General features: G+C 44.4%; 1 protein-coding gene across 2 annotated transcripts in view; it reads left to right on the top strand.

The window, feature by feature from the left end:
* Window positions 1–19,296, top strand: part of LOC119579012 — an 81,167-nt gene extending 61,871 nt beyond the window's left edge. Inside the window, exons 7-32 of one of the 2 annotated variants that reach the window (XM_037926706.1) lie at window positions 28–413; window positions 566–750; window positions 951–1,119; window positions 1,261–1,402; window positions 1,714–1,924; window positions 2,078–2,257; window positions 2,408–2,590; window positions 2,731–2,939; window positions 3,204–3,354; window positions 3,469–3,671; window positions 3,803–8,915; window positions 9,032–9,200; window positions 9,429–9,674; window positions 9,805–9,937; window positions 10,099–10,413; window positions 10,524–10,739; window positions 10,924–11,115; window positions 11,350–11,552; window positions 12,130–12,213; window positions 13,658–13,826; window positions 14,021–14,825; window positions 14,981–15,084; window positions 15,384–15,548; window positions 16,042–16,180; window positions 16,588–16,701; window positions 18,132–19,296. In XM_037926706.1, the coding sequence (XP_037782634.1) occupies window positions 28–413; window positions 566–750; window positions 951–1,119; window positions 1,261–1,402; window positions 1,714–1,924; window positions 2,078–2,257; window positions 2,408–2,590; window positions 2,731–2,939; window positions 3,204–3,354; window positions 3,469–3,671; window positions 3,803–8,915; window positions 9,032–9,200; window positions 9,429–9,674; window positions 9,805–9,937; window positions 10,099–10,413; window positions 10,524–10,739; window positions 10,924–11,115; window positions 11,350–11,552; window positions 12,130–12,213; window positions 13,658–13,826; window positions 14,021–14,825; window positions 14,981–15,084; window positions 15,384–15,548; window positions 16,042–16,180; window positions 16,588–16,701; window positions 18,132–18,172 (10,227 nt within the window). In that variant the 3' untranslated portion in view covers window positions 18,173–19,296. The remainder of the gene's footprint in view (window positions 1–27; window positions 414–565; window positions 751–950; window positions 1,120–1,260; window positions 1,403–1,713; window positions 1,925–2,077; window positions 2,258–2,407; window positions 2,591–2,730; window positions 2,940–3,203; window positions 3,355–3,468; window positions 3,672–3,802; window positions 8,916–9,031; window positions 9,201–9,428; window positions 9,675–9,804; window positions 9,938–10,098; window positions 10,414–10,523; window positions 10,740–10,923; window positions 11,116–11,349; window positions 11,553–12,129; window positions 12,214–13,657; window positions 13,827–14,020; window positions 14,826–14,980; window positions 15,085–15,383; window positions 15,549–16,041; window positions 16,181–16,587; window positions 16,702–18,131) is intronic. The other variant, XM_037926707.1, reaches the window with a different exon arrangement.
* The last annotated feature ends 3,204 nt before the right edge of the window (window positions 19,297–22,500 follow it).

Raw genomic sequence — 22,500 nt, 5'->3', positions numbered from 1 at the left:
GTTCCGTTCTCTCCCCCTCCCTCGCAGGCGTTCCAGTGCGACGGCCAGAACGACTGCGGCGACATGTCCGACGAGATGGACTGTCCCAGCCAGTGCAACTTCTACACGCAGTCCTCCGGCGAGTCCATCGAGAGCCCCGATTACCCGAAGAAGTACGGGGCGAACCTGGACTGCAAGTGGACGCTGGAAGGCCCCATCGGCCACAACGTGATCCTTCAGTTTTCCGAGTTCGACACCGAGAGGAACTTCGACACCGTGCAGATCCTGAGCGGCGGCCGGACCGAGGACTCCGCCGCCTCGCTCACCACGCTCTCCGGCCGGCAGGACCTCACCAACAAGCTCTTCATTTCGGCTTCCAACTTCATGATCGTCAAGTTCAAGACCGACGCCTCCGTGGAAAAGAGAGGATTCAGGTGGGTTTGGCCGCATCCAAGTGTAACCTTAACCACCTTTTCACCAGCTTAACTTGTCTCCAACTTAACTTGTCACCAACTTAGCGATCAAAGTACGTGATCTTACCATTTTGTTGAAAATCTCGGGTCAATTTTCACGTTACTTTTTTCAGGGCATCGTGGAAGACCGAACCCCAGGACTGCGGCGGCGAGTTGATTGCGACGCCCCAAGAGCAGGTCATGACGTCCTACAACTATCCCCTCGAGTATCCTGGCGGCCTCGAGTGCCTGTACATCCTCAAGACTCAGCAAGGTCGTGTCATCACTCTCGAAATCCTGGACTTGGACCTCGAAGCTGGTAAGGGGGGAAATAAAAGGAAAAAAATTGAAAGCATAGAAAAAAAAATGTACATGTACATTCCTTCTATTCCTTACTGCAATTATAAAACTTATAAAACAATTGGTTTGCGTCACGATTGTATCTCAGCTATCTTACCTTGTTTTCTTTTTATTTACCCATGACTTCTCCATTCATTATTCTCTTCTTTTTTTCTTCAGAAAATGACTTCATCCTGATTCGCGACGGCAGCACGCCCTCCGACCCGATGCTTGCCCGCCTCACCGGCACTCAGGACAAGAACCCCAAGTTTATCATCTCCACGGGACCTTTCATCTACTTCTACTTCCAAACCAACCTCGGAGTGTCTCGCAGAGGCTTCAGAATAAGGTGATTTTGCCTTCACGATTCTCAAACCCCATTGGTAGGCTTGTCCATAACAGAGGATTATTGATATGTTTGATACGTTACAGTATATTGCTCTCCGTTGCTGTGAGTTATCATTTGTGACTTTCCCCCCGTTTCTTTTAGGTATTCCTCCGGCTGCTCGGTGACAATCGAAGCCTCAAAGGGAACGATCACTTCCCCAGCTTTCGGCATCAGCGACTACCCGACTAACCAAGAGTGTAGTTATCTCGTCAAGCGCCCTGGCGGAGGTTCTCTGTCATTGAAGGTAATCTCGTTAACTGTGACAACTCAATTACTCAGTTTGCTCGTGTCTATAATTTGATTGGTAATGATAGAAGGAAGATTACCCATTGTGCACTTATCAGGAATTTAATTAATTGTGATAGAAATTAAGGGTACTTATTGATTGTGGTAATTTAGTCACTTTGCTATTTTCATTAAATATTAACAGAGTCGGCATGTTCATTAACTTGATTTACTCAGTATAAATTAAAAGCTTTGTCATAATCAAGCATTTGGATGAGAGCACAGGAGCTACACCTGTACACCAGAATATCACCGCCTTTCTCCTTGCAGTTCAACGCATTCGACGTCGAAGAAAAGGACACCATCCAGGTCTACGATGGAATGACATCCTCGCAGGGATTCCGCCTCCATTCCGGCAATGGCTTCTCGGCCAAGAACCCTCCTACGTTCACCCTCACGGCCGATTCAGGAGCGATGTTCCTCATGTTCAACTCCGATCCCTTGCGACCCGCTGCCGGATGGTCCGCCAACTTCTCAGCTGGTATGTGTTCAGTGTTCTTTAAAAACTTCGTTATAATGAGTGTTTAAAGATTTGCAAAAAGAATGCTTTGAGTATGGAAGGCTATCTTGCTAAAATACTATATTTCATATACTAAATGGGTTCTTGCTTCCTTTTTTTCCTCCCAAATTCCAGACTGCCCCAAGTTGAACGCCGGAGAGGGTGCCATTGCATCCTTAACAGACACCTCCTTCGACAGCGTTGTCACTTACACTTGCCCGGTGGGTCAGGAGTTTGCCAACAACAAGACCTCCATCGTCACAAAATGCATGCCAGGAGGCTTCTGGTCAGAGGACTACATCCCCAACTGCCAGGGTAAGTGATATGCGATCATTCTGTTTGCTTTAGGTATAAAGTGTGTGTTATGTAGTCTTTAATTATTTCCATGTCTTTGAAAAAGGAAATCTAGGATTATGCTGTTCATTATCTCTCTATGGATAATTTATTGATGATCTTGCCCCACAGTTGTCTATTGTGGCCCCGTGCCCCAAATTGATAATGGATTCAGCATCGGTGCTACGAATGTGACTTACCGCGGACAGGCAACATACCAGTGCTATGCTGGCTTTGGTTTCCCAAGTGGAAAGCCCGTGGAGACAGTCAGGTGCACAGAACTAGGAGAGTGGGAGAAACTGCCTGAGTGCCTTGGTGAGTTTTAACATGTCTTAATGAAATGATACATCTTCACTTTTGTCTTATCTGGGCTGAAAAGTTATGCTAAGCCATTCAGACAACAAAGCAAAAGTTACAGTGGCATTCTTTATTAATGTCGTCATGCCTGATTTCAGCCTCACAGTGCCCTGCCCTTCCTGAGACTCCTTTCGCCCGCCAAGAGGTTCTCAACGGTGGTGGACGAAGCTATGGTACCGTTGTGAGGTTCGAGTGTGAACCTGGCTACTACCGCACTGGATTGCCCGTCATTCACTGCATGTCCAATGGCTCTTGGTCTGGCGACGTTCCCACATGCTCCAGGATCCAGTGCCACGAGTATCCCGAGGTACATTTCTCTTTTTTACTACTAGCTGGAAAAAGAGTGAAGAGAAAAAACACATCTTGCGGTTTACCTGTGTTTTAATCTAAATGAGTAAACGGTTTTAGGCTTGTAATTGTTCAGCAGTTAATGGGGATCACAGTTGGTGTTTCTTAAAGTAATTATTTTATTCATTCACACTGAGATATTATCTTGCTAGAATGATATTGTATGATAAGTATGTCAAATGAACCAGTGTGATTTTATGCAATGCTTGTATTTAATCCGTAGATTGAAAATGGATTTATTGCGGATATGACTCGCAACTATTACTATGGGGATGAGGCCCGAGTCCAGTGCCACCGTGGATACAAGCTGATCGGCCCCCCCATCGTCACGTGCGGACCTGAGCAAAACTTCGTCAACCTTCCAACTTGTGAAGGTTTGTTATGATTTTTTTCTGCGTATTTGTTTGATTTTGTGTATGGTGTCTTAATTTACTCAGAGCTGAAGTATTAGGTCAGTGAATTAATGTATTTTCCTTTCTATTTTCTAGATATTAATGAGTGCGAAGCTGCCCAATGTGATGCAGCTTCAACTGAGTGCAAGAATACCCCTGGAGCATTTTCATGCATGTGCAAGGCAGGCTTCCGACCCAACCTTAACTGCCGCCCGAGAGGCGACCTGGGCTTGTCTGATGGTGGAATCCCTGATGGTGCCATTAGCGTGTCTTCTACTGCTGCAAATTATGAAAAGAATGTAAGTGGCATAATTTTTTTGGTGTAGTTTTATGCGTATATAAAGGCCGAGATGTAATTCGATAGTCACGTAATGTGATTTTGCCTAATATTCTTAATAAAACTAATGAAATAATGATTCTTTTCTTACAGAGTGTTCGCTTGAACTCGCAACCCGGCTGGTGTGGTGCTGTGCCTGTTCCAGGCCGCAACTGGGTTATGGTTGACCTTCGAGTTCCCACAGTAATCATCGGCTTCCGAACACAGCCTGTTGGCCTCACTGATGGCCAGCTTGCCTTTGCCAAATCAATCCGTCTTCAATATACGGATGACCTAACAGATGTATTCAGGGAGTACACAAACAATGATGGATCACCAGTTGAGTTCAGGATCACATCAGGAGCCTCTTTGTCTGTGGTGAATCTGCCAACCCCTGTGGAGGCCCGTTACATCCGCCTTACCCTCGCTGACTACGAGCAAGCTCCTTGCCTCAAGTTTGAGCTTATGGGTTGTGCCCGCCAGGACTGTACTGATATCAACGAATGTGAGGAAAACAATGGAGGATGTGACCAGAGATGCATCAATTCAGCGGGTTCTTTCTCTTGCCTCTGCAACGTTGGATATGATTTGTTCACAGAAAATGGAACTGCTGGATACGTCATTGAGAGATCTGAAAGTGGATTGAGGGATGGTGACACCTACCGTCTCAACAAGACCTGTGTTCGCAAAATGTGCCCTGCTCTTGAGTCACCAGAAAATGGAAAGCTACTTGACACACGAAGCATGTATCACTATGGAGATCTTGTCAAATTCCACTGCAACTTCGGTTACGTCATGATTGGAGCCGACACCCTGACATGCACCAGCAACGGAGTATGGAATGGCACATTACCAGAATGCCGTTATGCATCATGCACACCACTTCAAGACGATCCAGCTCAAGGCTTGACAATTAATTATGCAGCTCCTGATAAACCAGAAGTCCCCTACATGGAGAATGTAACAATCAGTTGTAATGTTCCCGGAAGACCACTGCGGAAGACATTGACATCTGGCTTCCGTGAGTGTGTGTATGACCCCCAGCCTGGCCTCCCTGAGTACTGGCTCTCTGGCATTGCTCCTCAGTGCCCTCGTGTCAGCTGTGGCCTTCCCGCTGAGACTCCTGGTGCCACATACGGCTTTTTCAAGGATACTCTTTACGAGACCAATTTCTTCTTTGGCTGTGAGGAAACCTTCAGCCTTGCTGGCCAGACTAGCAGATTTGACAATGCTGTACGCTGTCTGTCTGACTCTAACTGGGACTTTGGTGACCTGAGGTGTGAAGGTCCTGTATGTTCTGACCCAGGACACCCGCCCGAAGGTATCCAAATCGCCACAAGCTATGAGCAAGGATCTCGTGTTAGTTTTGACTGCACCCGACCAGGATACATCCCTATTACCGATGAGCCTATCCGCTGTGTTAGAGAACCGGAGTGTCGTGTTGTTGCTCCCATCGGCATAACATCTGGCAAGATTCCATCCTCTGCAATTAATGCCACCTCAGAAAGAGGCAACTACGAGGCACGCAACATCCGGCTCAACTCTGCCACTGGCTGGTGTGGACAGCAAGAAGCTTTCACATATGTGACAGTAGACTTGGGTAAGGTGCACCGAATCAAGGCTGTTTTAGTCAAGGGTGTTATCACTAATGATGTTGTTGGACGACCAACTGAAATTCGATTCTTCTACAAGAAGCAAGAGGGAGATGATTATATTGTATATTTCCCCAATTTCAACCTTACTGCAAGAGACCCTGGAAACTATGGAGAATTGGCAATGATCACTTTGCCAACAGTTGTAACTGCTCGCTTTGTTATTCTTGGCATTGTGAGTTATGACAAGAATCCCTGCCTCAAGTTTGAGCTTATGGGTTGTGAAGATGAACCTGCTGAAAACCGCCTCCTCGGTTATGATATGGGTTACCCAGTGTGTGTTGACAATGAGCCACCTCAATTTGCCAATTGCCCAGCTAACCCCATAGTGGTACAGAAAGGTCCAAATGGAGTCCAAAGTGTCAACTTCACAGTCCCTACAGCATACGATAACTCTGGTATGATTGCCAGGACAGAAGTGAGACCACCAGGTTTCCGTCCTCCTATCCACATCTTCAAGGATACAATGGTGGAATATTTAGCATTTGATTTCGATGGAAATGTTGCCATCTGTCAGATTAACATCACTGTCCCTGATGACATTCCTCCATCAATTACCTGCCCCCAGAGCTATGTCATTGAACTTGTCGAGGAGCAAGAGAACTACAGAGTCAACTTCAATTCCACTCTAACATTGTCTAGTGTAAATGCAAGTGACAACAGTGGGGAGTACACCCTAAAGGTAATGCCAGAAGTTGCACTGATCCGTGTTGGTGGCTATGAGAATGTTACTGTCATTGCCACTGATCCTTCAGGAAATAGCGCTTCTTGCAACTTCCAAGTAGCTGTACAAGCCACTGCTTGTGTAGACTGGGAACTGAAGGCTCCAGCCAATGGCAAGCTGAACTGTCTTCCAGACCAGGGCGAAGGTGTGCAGTGTTTGGCTACTTGTGATACAGGATTCAGGTTTACTGACAACATGGCAGTGAAAACTTTCACCTGCATAGAGGAGACCATGTGGCAACCAAGCCGCATGGTGCCAGACTGTGTGAGTGAAAATACAGAGCAAGCTAGCTATGATGTTGTAGCAGATGTTACGTACAGAGCCAATGGAGCTGTGCAGCCTACATGTCTCACTCAGTATGAAAGTCTGGTGCAGCAGTTTTATGAGAGCCTTAATGGTGTTTTATCGAGTCGCTGTTCAGCTGCAGTTAATGTTGCTATTGATGTCATGTTCCATGAAACAAGACTGAAGTTGGTGCAGGAAAATATGGTTCGTGTTTCCTATGTACTCCGTATCACACCTGAGGTAAAACAGAAACTTCTCTACGACCTCTGTGGCTCCACTCTGTCTCTCATCTTTGACCTGAGTGTACCCTCAACTTCTGCTGTAATTGAGCCAATCCTTGACTTGTCATCTGCAGGTAATGCTTGCCCACCAATGCAGGCACAACGATCTAATGTTTCACAAGGTTTTACTTGCAATGTTGGTGAAGTCCTCAATACTGAGACATCGGAAGTGCCAAGATGCCTACACTGTCCTGCTGGAACCTTTGCCAGAAAGGAAGAAACAATGTGTACACCTTGCCAGGCTGGGTTCTACCAAGACCAGAGCCGCCAAGGTTCTTGCAAGCGTTGTCCCCCAGGAACCTACACTCGAACCACTGGCACTAAGTCAAGCTTGGAATGCGTACCTGTATGTGGATTCGGAACATACTCACCAACTGGACTTGTTCCTTGCCTCAACTGCCCACGCAACTCTTACACAGAAGCACCCCCTGAAGACGGCTTCAAGGAGTGTCAGGCCTGTCCACCAGAAACCTTCACTCATGCTCCATCTACTTCTTCACAGCAGATGTGTCGCCAGAAATGCCGACCTGGAACTTACTCAGACACAGGGCTGGAACCCTGTGCTCCTTGTCCACGAAACTTCTATCAGCCTTCAATTGGCAGTACAAGTTGCTTCGAATGCTCTACAGGCAATTACACTGATGATGAAGGTGCTACATCAAGTGAGATGTGCTTATCTGTTGCTTGTTCAGGAGTCTGTCAGAATGGAGGATTATGCTTGGCTCGCCAGCATCAGGTACAGTGCTATTGTCCTGCAGGCTTTACTGGGCAGTTCTGCGAAGTTGATGTTGATGAATGTGCTTCCAGACCCTGTTACAATGGAGGCAGTTGTGTGGACCTTCCTCAGGGATACAGATGCGACTGTTCTGAAGGCTACAGTGGCTTACAGTGCCAAGACGAAGTGAGTGAATGTGTAGAAGGCACCTGTCCAGATCGCGCAATGTGCAAAGATGACCCAGGTTTTGGTACCTTTGAGTGTCTTTGCCGCTCTGGTTACACTGGAGTAGGATGTAACATTACTGTTAACCCATGCACAGAAAAGGGCAACCCATGCACCAATCAGGGAATATGTGTACCTCTAGAACAAGGAAGGTTCCGATGTGAATGTCAGGCTGGCTGGGAGGGCCGTCTCTGCGAAGTGAACATTGACGATTGTGCAGAAGATCCTTGCCTGCTTGGAGCTAATTGCACAGATCTGCTCAATGATTTCCAATGTGACTGTCCCAATGGATTTACTGGCAAACGCTGTCACATTAAGGTTGATCTTTGCCAGAACTCTCCTTGTATTAATGGTGTTTGTGTGGATAATTTCTTCTCTCACTCATGTGTGTGCCACCCTGGCTGGACTGGCGAGAGCTGTGAAGTCAACATTGATGAGTGTTCTTCTGAACCCTGCCAGAATGGTGGTCAGTGTGTGGACAGAGTCAATGGGTATCAGTGTGCTTGTGACACTGGATATACCGGTAAAGTCTGTCAACACACAATTGATGACTGTGCATCAGAACCCTGCCAGAATGGTGGTACCTGTGTCGATGAACTGGATGGCTTCTCATGCGAGTGCAGACCTGGCTTTGTGGGACTCCAGTGTGAAGCTTCCATTGATGAATGCATCAGCAATCCTTGCAATCCAGTTGGCACAGAGAAGTGTCTTGATTTAGATAACATGTTCAAGTGCAAGTGTAATGTAGGATATGAAGGCGAGTTCTGTGAAGTCAACATTAATGAATGTGAACCAGATCCTTGCCACAATGGAGCTGCATGCACAGATGGTGTTGCAGACTTCACATGCACCTGTCAACCGGGATGGACTGGCAAGCGCTGCGAGGTGGACATCGGCGGCTGCGAGTCGGCACCTTGTCTGAACGACGCTCAGTGCATCAATCTCTTCGAGGATTACTTCTGTGTGTGCCCATCAGGTACTGATGGAAAACGGTGCCAGGTGACCCCAGAGCGCTGTGTAGGCAACCCATGCATGAATGGTGCTTCATGTCAAGACTATGGTTCAGGCCTCAACTGTACTTGCTCTGAGGACTTCACTGGTATCGGTTGCCAGTTCGAATTTGACGCTTGTGAGGCTCAGCTCTGCGAGAATGGAGCTACATGTATCGACCGAGGTGCAGGCTACCAATGTGTGTGCCCACCAGGCTTCACAGGTAGACACTGTGACCAGGACATAGCTGACTGCACATCAACCTCCTGCCCACCTGGCGCTACCTGCATCGATCTTACAAATGACTTCTATTGCAAGTGTCCTTTCAACCTCACTGGCGAGGATTGTAGGAAAGGTAAGAATTTTATTAGTAAATCATACAAAACAGTTTGAAATCCATATAAGAGTACTGGATGGAAAATATTACATATGTACATAGACAGCTTAATAATGATTTATATTTTCTTTTAGTGATCAACGTCGACTACGAACTTTACATCAATGATGAGAGCAAAGCCTCAAGCGCCTCCCTGGCCACACCCTTCCATCTGGGCATGGCCCCGTCCTTCACAGTGGCCATGTGGGTGCAGTTTGCTACCTCTGATGACCTTGGAACATTCTTCACCCTTTATTCCGTCTCGTAAGTACAGTTTTAGATGATCTGTTCTGTGTTTTCTGAAAGTCTTATATGTGCTGAAGAGCTTTCTCAGTCCCTACAATTCATGGTAAAGCCTCCAATTAATTAGCTGAAGAAATATCTACTTATTTTCATAGGAATCTTCAATGAAACACAGACAAGGTTTTCCATAGTTAGAATGATATTAGATAATACACTTATTAATGCTTTCCACGCCATACATCTTTGCAGGAGCCCATACATGCCAACCGATAAGAAAGTGCTGCTCCAGGCCACTAATGCCGGAATCGCAGTTGAATTCTTTGAGGACGTAAAGGAATTTGTGACGTACCGCTCCAACATCCCTGTTAATGACGGCCAGTGGCACCACGTCGCCCTGGTGTGGGACGGCGCTGCAGGCACTCTGACCCTCACCACCGATGCCGTCGTCGTGGCACAGGTTGAAGGATTCGGACAAGATCGTATGCTGCCGATGTAGTAAGTAACAAGGAAGGAGTGTATGATGATGGTTACGTGGCTTAAATATACGTGAACATTTTCAGGTATACAAAATAACAGGGAAAATTATGTGTGTTTGTAACTAACTTCCCCCTTTTTTCCCCTCCAGTGCTTGGGTGACCCTCGGATCCGTAGAGTCAGAGTTTGCAGGATACACTAACGAGCGTGGATTCCATGGACGCATTGCTCGTCTGAATGCCTGGAGTCGTGCCTTGGACTTCCGCACAGAGATTCCCAAGATGGTGAGTTTTATTGCTGTAAAATTCGAAATTCATTCCGGAAGTATGCAGATTTGTATGAATACGTAAAGGCGTGTGATATATTGCAGTTGTCTTTATCAGTAGAACATGAAAAAAAAGTATTTCTGAGTGAATAGATTGTCTAAAATGTTGCCTTCCCACAGGTCCGATCCTGCATGAACTCTCCTGTAATCTTCGACGGCCTCCTCCTGAGATGGACAGGTTATGACAACGTCAAAGGGAACGTCGAGCGCGTCGGCCCTTCAACCTGCGGCCAGTACGTGTGTCCTCCGGGCTACACTGGGGACTGCTCTGTGCTGGAGAGGGACAAGACCCCACCTCGCGTGAACCACTGCCCAGGAGACATGTGGGTCATCACTCGCAATGGGTCAGAGGTCGTGACCTGGGATGAGCCCGTCTTCTCCGATAACATTGGTGTTACGCAGATAATTGACAAGTCCGGCTATTCTTCTGGTCAGGTAAGTCGGCATCTGGCTTTGGGATACGTGAATGGATTTAGCTGTTTCGTTAATGAATGTCACTTCCCAAAATGCCCATTCCATAATCATTTCTTTCCTTTCAAACATAGGCCTTCACATGGGGTACCTACGACATTGCAAGAGTAGCCTACGATGCCGCCGGCAACTCTGCAACCTGCGCTTTCAACATCTATGTCCTCGAAGATTTCTGCCCCAAGTTGGACGACCCTGTGGGCGGCATCCAGCGCTGCGCCGACTGGGGTCCCGGAGGCCGATTCCAGGTGTGCAAGGTCGAGTGCAACGATGGCCTCAAATTCTCGCAGGAGGTAAGGTTACTCGCGATGCTTTGTGAACTTCGTGTTTGTGAGATATTTTCTTATAGGTTAGAGACGAATCAGTATTGGTATTTGTTTTGCTTTTGATAGGGATGATTATGGGACTCTTGACATTGGCTTCGTCTTGTCACTGCAAAGATGGTGTAACTGATGACCCTTCCTAAAACCCTTACAGGTCCCCGACTTCTACACCTGCGGCGCCGAGGGCTTCTGGAGACCGACGCCAGAACCGACCTTCCCCCTCGTGTACCCTGCCTGTGCCCCTGCCAGCCCTGCCCAGAGAGTGTTCAAGATCAACATGCAGTTCCCGTCTTCAGTCATCTGCAATGCCGCCGGCCAGAATGTGCTAAGCGAGAAGATTCGTCTTGTAAGTTATCAGAGAATGATCTAACTTCTTTTAGATTATATTCCATTTGATACATTTCATTTATTATCTTACTCTGTATTGTATACTTACCTGGCAGTGGTCCATTCTCACACGTACGTACAATTGTTAATGAAAATACAACAGCTTCATTCCAAAGGCACTGAACATTCGCAGGCGTCCTTACAATTACAAATGAAAACACAGTAACTAAACACGTTTCTCCTCATTCCCAAGGCTCTGAACAAGCTCAATGCCAACTGGAATTTCTGCACCGATACTGCAACATCCACCGGCATCTGCAATGGACTTGACGTGGCAGTCGACTGCTCAAGGAGAAGCAGGTTGGCTCGCGAGGCCGTCGACGTCAGGGCGAGGAGGCAAGCATCTCCAGACTCTGACGATGTTTATGATGTCAAGATCACCTTCCCGTCTGTAAAGTGAGTATTTTGCCCTGTTTTTCTGTTTTTGATTTATTTTTTGTTTTTTGCTGTGCCATAGGCGAGGTCAATGCAGTGTAGTTTCAGGGATAATTGGTGTGTTTTAGGAAGAATTTAGTTCACATTGGCATGGAGCAAGTTTTCTCATAAGAATAGATGATTTAAGATTATTCCTCAGTATAGATCATATGTTTCTTTTATCATTTCATGATCATTCTAAACAGGTCATGAATATTTTCAGAGAGCAACATTGAGAATTATTACCTGAAAGAAATTCAGGTCCCTATAATTTCTTAGGTGAATGGCAGCTTAGTTTCAGGAGCTTGTGATGTTTGCAGACATAGTCTGTATATTCCTTCTTAGTGCATCAAATATATAACATATGGCATCATATGCTAGATAGAGAGCAATACAGATAGGAGAATATCCATCAGAAAAAAATTAGGCATTATGTAGGGGTTAGCAAAGCCACCTGAAACACTGAATTTAAGGTTTTTTGAAATTTGTAATGACTTTCCCCCCCCCTCCCCTCCCACGAATTCTTTGCCCCTCCCCCTACCCCTCTGACCTCCTGAAGTGACGGTCTGAGTGGCAGCAGGAGCCGCAGGGAGACAGATCAGGCATACCAGTATAATCTGGAGGTCTCTTTTGCTGCCAAGAAGTAAGGCAAATCGTTTGGAAGTCCTCCTCCTTTTCTTCCTCCTTCTCCTCTTCCTCCTTCTCCTCTTCCTCCTCCTCCTCTTCTTCCTCCTCTTCTTGCCTCGATAATGCTTCTTAAAATCCTAATCTGAAAGGGTTTCGCAGAGAATAGAGACCTAATAATAACATTCGGCCCTCTGAGCTTTCTCCGCTGTTCTCAATGCTTCTGCTTTGTGTCTGTTCTCGTGCGCGGGTCTCAGAAAGGGTGTGTGGACCAAAAAATAAATAAAAATGCGGTTGAAATGGCACCGGAACAAACTTCAAGAGAGAATAGCAGGCCGTTTTAACCAAACAACAGTAGAATGTAAAAGAGCTTTGCAGGTGGTTAATGGTGGAGCTTGTACTGTCCTGGAGAGCTTGTTGACTGTGTTAGTGTGGCTAGAATACAGCAGTCAGATTGCACAGTATATGGAATTCATCTGTTTACTAAAGTGACTTACTGTCTTCGGAATTACTTTGGTATTGGAAATCATAAACACGTCATGCGTGCCTTTGCAGGTGTGTGTGTGTGTGTGTGTGTGTGTGTGTGTGTGTGTGTGTGTGTGTGTGTGTGTGTGTGTGTGTGTGTGTGTGTGTGTGTGTGTGTGTGTGTGTGTGTGTGTGTGTGTGGAGAGAGAGAGAGAGAGAGAGAGAGAGAGAGAGAGAGAGAGAGAGAGAGAGAGAGAGAGAGAGTGAGTGAGTGAGTGAGCGAGCGAATGTGTGTGTGTGTGTGTGTGTGTGTGTGTGTGTGTGTGTGTGTGTGTGTGTGTGTGTGTGTGTGTGTGTGTGTGTGTGAGAGAGAGAGAGAGAGAGAGAGAGAGAGAGAGAGAGAGAGAGAGAGAGAGAGAGAGAGAGAGAGAGAGAGAGAGAGAGAGTGAGAGAGAGAGTGAGTGAGTGAGTGAGCGATGTGTGTGTGTGTGTGTGTGTGTGTGTGTGTGTGTGTGTGTGTGTGTGTGTGTGTGTGTGTGTGTGTGTGTGTGTGTGTGTGTGTGTGTGTGTGTGTGTGCGCGCGCGCGCGCGTGTGTGTGCGTGCGCGCGCTTGTATGTGCGCGTGTTTGTGTGTGTGCGTGCGTCTGCATGGATGTATGTATTTATGTATAACGTCACTGTAGTTACTGTAAATCTCATAGATGTGTTTTGTATTAATCAGAACCTGTACATAAGTATCTAATCAGTTGGTGTTAATATAAGAAATTTACATTTAATACAGACAGATAAATTTGACTTTTAAATATATATCTAACTCAGGATATGCATATACTTTTTTATAAATAATTACAATATCAGTCTCAGAGGTAAATCCATCAATAAAAATGTCTTTAACCAACGTTTAAAAAAATAGAGGGGAGACTAAAGAGAAATTCCTCGCATAGCTTTTTCGTCTCGCTTTCCACACTTTGCTCACCCCTTCCCCCTCCCTCGTACAGCGACCCCGTCCAGCACTCCAACGCCGAGCTCGAGTCCACCGTCAGGCGTCTCATCGAAGGCATTATCCTGGAGAAGGATGAGTTCGACGTCCGCGACGCCCTGCCTAATGTGGTTCCCGACCCGTCTTCGCTGCAGCTGAACTCCGAGTACTCCTGTCCCGTGGGCAAGGTATGGACGCGCCGAAGGGGGGTCTCCTCAGCCTCAGCTTTGTGATGTGTAGATTTGGGTGTATATGTATTTGCTTTGTTTTGTATGTGTGGTTATGTGTCTGTGTGTTTTTGTGTGTTGTGTGTTTCTGTTATGTTTAACTGCATTGTATCAATTCTGCTCGTTCTCATGATCAACTGTTTGTACATCTACAGGTTGTAGTCGGCAGCGAATGCGTGGACTGCGCGCCTGGCACATACTACAGTACCGAGAGCAAAACCTGCGAGCTTTGCGAGCTGGGAACCTACCAGAACGAGATGGGCCAGGTCGCCTGCAAGGCCTGTCCCCAGCGAGCGGGTCGCCAAGGCGTGACCAAGATTCCCGGGTCCCGTTCTGCCGAGGACTGCCAGGAGCGCTGTGCTGCTGGAAGGTACTTCGACGAGCAGATGGGCGTCTGCCGCTCCTGTGGCTACGGATACTTCCAGTCTGATGAAGGCAAGTTCTCCTGCAAGAGGTGCGACCGCGGCCTCACCACGCGCACCAAGGAGGCCGTCTCTGCCTCCGAATGCCGCGAGGAGTGCGAGTCGGGTCTCCAGCTGGGCACCACCGGCCCGTGCGAGCCGTGTCCGCGAGGCACCTACCGCACCAAGGGCATCCACTCGTCGTGCATCCGCTGCCCCGCCGACCGCACGACCCAAGGACCCGGCGCCTCGTCCCTGGAGGAGTGCTCTCTCCCCATCTGCATCGCTGGCACCTTCCTGTCGAACTCCGAGTGCCTGCCGTGCCCCAAGGGTTACTACCAGCCCGAGGCACTCCAGACAGTCTGCCTGAGCTGCCCGAAAGACACCTCGACGCGTGATGTCGGCGCCACCTCGGAGGAGGAATGCTCCAACCCTTGCGAGGTTCACGGAGAACAGATGCTGTGCGACTCCAACGCCCTCTGCCTCTTCATCTCCGAAACCAGCGACTTCGAATGTCGGTGCAAACCAGGATTCAACGGAACCGGCGAATACTGCGTCGGTAAGCAATCACACGCACCTCTTTTTCCCCCCCAGACATTTTATTTTTGTTCACATATATATCCCTTTTTACAAATATCCTGTGTGGCATTTTCTCTCGTGTGTACCCTGGGTATCTGTAGCCGCCCCGTGGTAACAACGCTTTGCCTTCCTCAGATAACTGCGAGAATTACTGTGAGAATAACGGCATGTGCAGGAAGAACGAGAACGGCGAACCATACTGCGTGTGCTCCGGCTCCTTCACCGGCAACAGATGCCATGTAAGTTCGGCAGAAGACAAATCGGCGAGAGAGTGAAAGGAAACTAAAAAAGAAGATGAAAAAATATCTTGGTATACTTCTATACGTGCTTTTTACACTAGCGATACAACAGAACTGTCCTCCCTAATCTGAATCCTCAATCCGTATCTGAATCCTTATTCCTAATCTGAACCCCCATTCCCAACCTGAACCCTCATTCCGTATCTGAACCCCAATGCCCAGTATGAACCCCAATTCCGAACCCGAACCCCCCTTCCTGGTTCGAACCCGCCCTCCTAACCCGAACCATTCCCTTCCAGCTGAAGAGCGACTTCACGTACATCGCCGGTGGCATCGCGGGGGCCGTGGTGTTCGTGATCCTGATCGTGCTGTTGGTATGGATGATCTGCATCCGCGCGACGCGGCGGAGGGAGCCGAAGAAGGGCTTCCTCGCGCAGCCCTCGACGGACCCCAACGGATCGCAGGTCAGGGGCGGCCGCTGGCGCTGCAGGAGGGGGAGCAGGCCCTTCCTTTTCAATTCAATTTTATATATTTATTTATTTTTTTTATTTTTTTATTTTTTTAGTATTATATAATTAAGGTCGATATAATTTTCTTGACTGATTGTGTTAATGGGTTTCCTTTTCTTTTCTTTTTTTGCATTATAGGAGTAAGAGGACTTACTTTTTGGGGGGAAGGGGGTATTGTAGAATTTAGAGTTTTTTTTTGGAAATTATATCGAGTGGTGTTGTTTTTTGTATTATGGAATTTAGCTCGGATGTTTCTTTTTTCAAGTAATGTAGAATTTAGATCAGCTGTTCCCTTTTTCGTTAACCATTTAGAGAACTCGGATCAGCTGTTGCTAAGAGCACTCCTCCACAGGACGAGCACCAGCCATGTCCTTCTCCCACTGACTCGTCCAAGCCGATGCGCTCTCCTCCCCTCTTTCCTGACGCCCCCATTTGATATCTCCCGCAGGTCAACTTCTACTACGGCGCCCCTGCTCCTTACGCCGAGAGCATCGCGCCCTCGCACCACTCCACCTACGCCCACTACTACGACGACGAGGAAGACGCGTGGGAGATGCCCAACTTCTACAACGAGACCTACATGAAGAGTACGTCTTGATCTCGCTGAGAGAGAGAGAGAGCCCTTGCGCCGAGGCTGACTCCTCGTAGTCTAGCTAAGCTTCTGTCTTTCTTCTCCTCCTTCTTCTTAATAATAATAATAATAATAATAATAATAATTTTCCTGATGCTTCTTCAAAGTGTTATCAGTTGTAGAATGAACAATGTTTGTTTGTTTGCTTTTGTATAAGTTATTTATATCCCTTGGTTCACTGTGTGGACGTAGGCGATCATGAAAAGTCAATTGTATGTAAAGAATCACCACCCATTAAATTTTTTTTTTGTTGTCTTAGAAAACGGAAGTGCTTCAGTGAAAGCTTTCATGAAAAGAATGACAAAATGTTGTGTAATGAAGGTCACTATCATTAACTGACTAACCAAACCCCCCTCAAACCAGCTGGGTTCCAGAATGGTGCAGGAAATAGCCTGGCTCGCTCTAACGCCTCGATCTACGGCAACAAGGAAGATCTGTATGACCGTCTGCGCAAACATGCATACCAGGGGAAGAAAGGTGAGGAAGACTGAAAAATCACTAGCCAGCTGGTGTGATGTTCAGCAACGTTGCATGGACATGGCTGAGACAAAAGGATAATTAGCGAACACACACACACAAAAAAAATAATAATAATAATGCTGCCAATGTATAGAAGAAGTTAGCATGCAGGTATATTCACCCAGCAAGTGAAGAATGAAAGAAAGAGAAATTGCAGTTTTGAATACTCATCTATGTATAGCATGGGCTCGTGGACATTCTTGCAATATTTACAAATACTGCATGAACCTATTGTAAAACAGCTAATTCATGATGTGCATGTGTCAGATGTTTTACACTGTATATATTATGGTTTATACTATATTCAGGACATGATTGTGTGATAACCTTGTCTGAAGAGATGAGGGAAACATTATCCTATTGACAGGCACGCTAGTACGAGTGATGCATGACATTTAGATAGATCAGCGGCATCACAGAGCAGGTTGATCTTTTTTTATCACTGCAAAGTCAGAATTTGTTGTGAGAGTAACAAGAAATGCCCGCCTTCTGGAGGAGAAGTAGATAGCTTACCGTTACAGAATGTCACCCGTCAAGGATTTTTCTTCTTCTTCCTCTTCCTTTTCCTCCTCACCCTTCTTCTCCTTCTCCTTCTCCTTCTCCTTCTCCTTCTCCTTCTCCTTCTCCTTCTCCATCTTAAAGTCAATAGTACCTCCCATATATGACTTATACTCTTCAGCAAGATTAACCGTTCCTTGAGTCCGGTTCTGGACCCGTTGCTCACCTCTCTCGACTTCTCTCTGTGGGTGACAGTGGAAACATCAAATTACCCAACGTTTGAAGGGAAACTAGCACTACATGGCCTGCTAAAAATCTTGTTGTAATGGCATGGTAATCGGTCACGTGATACTGCATTATAACCTTCAATTTTTTTTTTTAATCTTACTCTCATTAGCTTTACACTTGCATGTACTAATCTGCATGTTTGTTTTTTTTTATCAAAGATTTTTTTTCATATACATGTCAACTCTTACATTGTTCATATCACCATCAATGAAAATCAAAATAATATTATTTATTTCCCTGTAGTCACAAACCTGACCATTGCTCTAAATTCTGAAATTCTGATAACATGGGCACACAGGAAAAGCATGCAAAAGAAACACACACACACACACACGAACACACACACGAACACACACACGAACACACACACGAACACACACACGAACACACACACAAACACACACGAACACACACACGAACACACACACGAACACACACACGAACACACACACAAACACACACACGAAAACACACACTAAAACACACACGAACACACACACATAAAAAAGATACATGGACAAAAGCACAGGTTTGGGTTAAGCTGCGCCTTGCTTCCAGCTCCCTGGTGGTAATGTGTCCTTTTCTTCTTATTTCCTCAACAGATAAAGACGAGACAGGTGACAGTGACGACCAAAATCTCTGATTCTTGTTGTTTATGCTAAAGTGTCAAAAACATATATCTATTATGTTAATTAGTTTCTAATTAATTGACGACGTGGTCATCTATTTTTTTTTCTCTTACAAAATGACAAAAAAAAGGAGAATCGGTAAATAATGTATAGGAAACGACTCCGCCGGTTGGCAAAAAAAAAAAAAGCTTCTGGAAAATAATGGCATTATCTCCACATATCACCAACCGCAAGGAATCTCTACTGACGGTGCCTGTCCTTAGACTAGGAGCAAAGAAGCACGGTTAGACGGAGGCTAACGTGGCCCTCCAGGTGCCCCCTTGGCCCTTGGCTAACCTGCCCTCGTACCCTGATACTTTCATCAGCGGATGACACCCATAATGTTAACCCGGAACTGGATCCCAAGGCGGGAGACTAGGAACAATAGTTTATGTAAAAGGGTCTATGCTTTCAGAAGACAAAGTCACGGAGAAAGTCTTAAAAAAACTGTAGTGTTAGGAGTACGGTATCTCTCCTCCCCTTGTGATCCACTTCTGAGGGACATACTTGTGTGAAGTTAATTATATATTTTTTTTCCCGAACTCAGGTGCGTGGATCAGTTATCACGTGTGAATGCGAGTGTCTGTGATTTGTTATACTATTCTCAAGCTTAGCTATTTGTCAGACAATTACAAATTCGTTTTTTCTACTGGTAATGTCATTTTACCAAACACCATGGTTTGTGCAGGCAATCCTTATTTATTTATGCACTAGTTAACATTTCTTTATCTTTTATTTTGTATTTGCCGAGGATAAATTATGACTACTTGAGATTGGTGTGAAAGAGATCTGAGTTCAGAGCTGTGCAAGAATACAGTTTTAATGTATTGTTAAGTTTATTGTGGGATGCAGTAAGGTTTTTTTAAATTTTACTGTTTAATTGTTTATATGGATTAAATACATTCCAAAGTATATTTCACAACTGTATAACTTTATAGGCTACAATATTATTGTAAAAAAAATATTTCCTTGCGGACATTTCTCTGTCCTGCTCAAGATTGTGAATACACGTTATTTTTTGTCAAATATTTGTATACTGTAATATTAACAAATATACTCTGTAAGCCCTTACAACACATAAATAAACTTAAATTTTAATTGTGTTTGTTTCCTTCTTCCTTGTAAAAATACTGTAAAAAAAACGATGCATATTTAGATGAAGAACAAAAGAGCAGGTAATGATTTGGGGTGTGTATATATAGAACACCGAAAATTAAAAGCTTTCAAAGAAAATCTTGCTTTTCTTGAAACCGATTCCGCAAATTGAAGAAAACGCTGTCATTCTTCCTATACACAAAAACACTTAGAACTTTTGGTAGGTTTGTAAGTAAGCTCATTAATGTAATACTGTGCACATGAACTGGTTGATAGCACCGTGGAATATGATTTACGAAAACTTAATTAATTATCTGATCTGACGCTCTATCTATCTGCTCTATCACTCGCTCTATCTTCTCTCTCTCTCTCTCTTCCCTCTCTCTCTCTCTTCTCTTCTCTTCTCTCTCTGTTCTCTCTTCTCTTCGTTCTCTGTTCTCTCTTCTCTCTCTCTCTCTCTCTCTCTCTCTCTCTCTCTCTCTCTCTCTCTCTCTTCTCTCTCTCATTCGTTTTCTCTCTCTCTCTCTCTCTCTTCTCTCTCATCTCCTCTTCTCTCTCTCTTCTCTCTCTCCTTCTCTCCTCTCTCTCTCTCTCTCTCTCTCTCTCTCTTCTCTGTCTCTCTTCCTCTCTATCTCTTCTCTCTCTCTCTTCTCCTCTCTCTTCTCTTCTCTCTCTCTCTTCTCTCTCTCTCTTCCGTCTCTTCTCTCTCCTCTCTCTCTCTTTTCTCCTTTCTCCCTCTCTCTTCTCTCTCTCTCTCTCCTATCTCTCTCTTCTCTTCTCTCTCTCTCTTCTCTCTCTTCTCTCTCTCTCTCTCCTCTCTCTCTCTCTCCTCTCCTCCTCTCCTATCTCTCTCTCTCCTTCTCTCTCTCTCCTCTCCTCTCTCTCTCTCCTCTCTCTCTCTCTCTCCTCTCTCTCTCTCTCTCCTCTCTTCTCTCTCCCTTTCTCTCTGTCTACCTCTTCTCTCTCTCTCTTCTCTCTCTCTCTCTCTCTCTCTCTCTCTATCTATCTCTCTCTCTCTCTACCTCTCTCTTTCTCTATCTCTCTCTTCTCTCTCTCTCCTCCCTCTTCTCTATCTCTCTCTTCTTTCTTCCTTTGTCTCTTTCTCCCTCCCTTCCTCCCTATCTCTCTCATTCTCTCATTCTCTCTCATTCTGTCCCTGCGTTGTATGGAATATAAAGCAGGAAACTAGATAATAATAATAACAGTAGTAAAATAAAGAATAAATGTATTTTTCCAATTTCATCTGACCATCACGCATTTACTGTTACCATCCAGAATCGCGGCGCGTGATTGGTCGGCCCTTTCTGCGTCGCGGCGCGTGATTGGTCGGCCCTTCTGCGTCGCGGCGCGTGATTGGTCGGCCCTTTCTGCGTCGCGGTGCGTGATTGGTCGGCCCTTGTGCGTCGCGGCGCGTGATTGGTCGGCCCTTTTTGCGTCGCGGCGCGTGATTGGTCGGCCCTTCTGCGTCGCGGCGCGTGATTGGTCGGCCTTTCTGCGTCGCGGCGCGTGATTGGTCGACCCTTACCTATATAAATTGACCCCAATAATAATAATAATGAAATAAAATAATAATAATAATAAAAATAATAATAATAAAAAAAAAAATAATAATGATAATAATGATAATAAAAATAAAAGAAATAATAATAATGAAATAATAATAATAATAATAATAATAATAATAATAAATAATAATAATAATAATAATAATAATAATAATAATAATATTAATAATAATAAAAATAATAATAATAATAATAATAATAATTATTATTATTATTATTATTATTATTATTATTATTATTATTATTATTATTATTATCTTAATAATAAAGAAGAATAATAGAGACAGTAATAACGCTAATAAAAATAATGATAATAGTAATAATAATAATGATAATAATAATGATAATGATAATAATAACGATAATAATAATAATAATAATAATAATAATAATAATAATAATAATAATAATAATAATAATAATAGTAATAATAATAATAATAATAATAATAATAATAATAATAATAATAATAATGATAATGATAATAATAATAATAATGATAATAATAATAATGATAATGATAATAATAATAATGATAATGATGATAATAATAATAATGATAATAATGATAATGATAATGATAATAATAATAATAATGATAATAATGATAATGATAATGATAAAGATAATAATAATGTGCTTTCTGCCCCCCCCCCTCTCTCTCTCTCTCTCTCTCTCTCTCTCATGATGTCAACAATGGTCATAGCAGTAATAAAAACGGAATGAAAAATGATTGTAATAAGTCATGTTTGCTTTAAGCCAAAAGCGTTGTATTGCCTCATAATCATCTTCATTTGAAAATGGAGAAATATGGAATAGCAAAATAGTTTCCCATAAAATTGATTCGTTTTCTTTGAGTACAATCACACAGTACCTTTTTCTTTGAATATTAATTTTAGGGGTAACTCTTTTTTTAATTTGCTAATCCTGGTGGTTTGTGGGGAGATCTGAGTTATCTGAGATACAAACGTCTAAATTTGTATGTATACTTCAATTAATATGAACTTCATTTTATTTATGAGATAAGTACCAATTGGCTAGCAGTTTATTAGTACAACTGTGTTGACTAAATACGATCTGTGTTGTGTTGACTAAATAGGATCCTCGATATCACAAAGACAATGCTCGCGTGTCATTCTCTACAAGCATTAAGATATCACATTAATGAAAATAAAAGATGAGAACAAAAAGAAAAAGGCAACAGAAGAAACATCAAATGTACACTCACACAGACTTACAGACAGAAACCCTAAAGAAAGTGTTTTGTGATGAAGCGTATTTGAATAATTTACGCTGCCCCGCTTTGCACCTTAAAGTTTTCTCTAAATCCGTTGAGAAGGTATGGTTTTCTCTTATTGATGAAGGTAGGGGTGTGTAAATTGTATAAATTGTACATAGGTAGGTGATGTGTGTTGATCCGAGTTGGAAATATAAAAGGACCGATTTTGAAAATCTTAATTAGATCTCGGTGGCAGCATTGGAAGAGGCCGCGCCTCCCACTCGCAAGACCCGGGATCGAGACCAGAGGAAACCTTCTTTGACTTAGGGAAAAGTTAACAAGTGTGTCATGCACCTGCTCGTGTTTGGCGGTTCACGAGCGTTCTCCACGGAGATAACGTCCCCCTCTCGAGGTCAGAGGTCAA

This window comes from Penaeus monodon, chromosome 11 (genome assembly GCF_015228065.2).
Source record: "Penaeus monodon isolate SGIC_2016 chromosome 11, NSTDA_Pmon_1, whole genome shotgun sequence".
NCBI lineage: Eukaryota > Metazoa > Arthropoda > Malacostraca > Decapoda > Penaeidae > Penaeus > Penaeus monodon.
The sequence above is the reverse complement of the archived record's forward strand: the minus strand, read 5'-3'. Positions and strand labels throughout refer to the sequence as shown.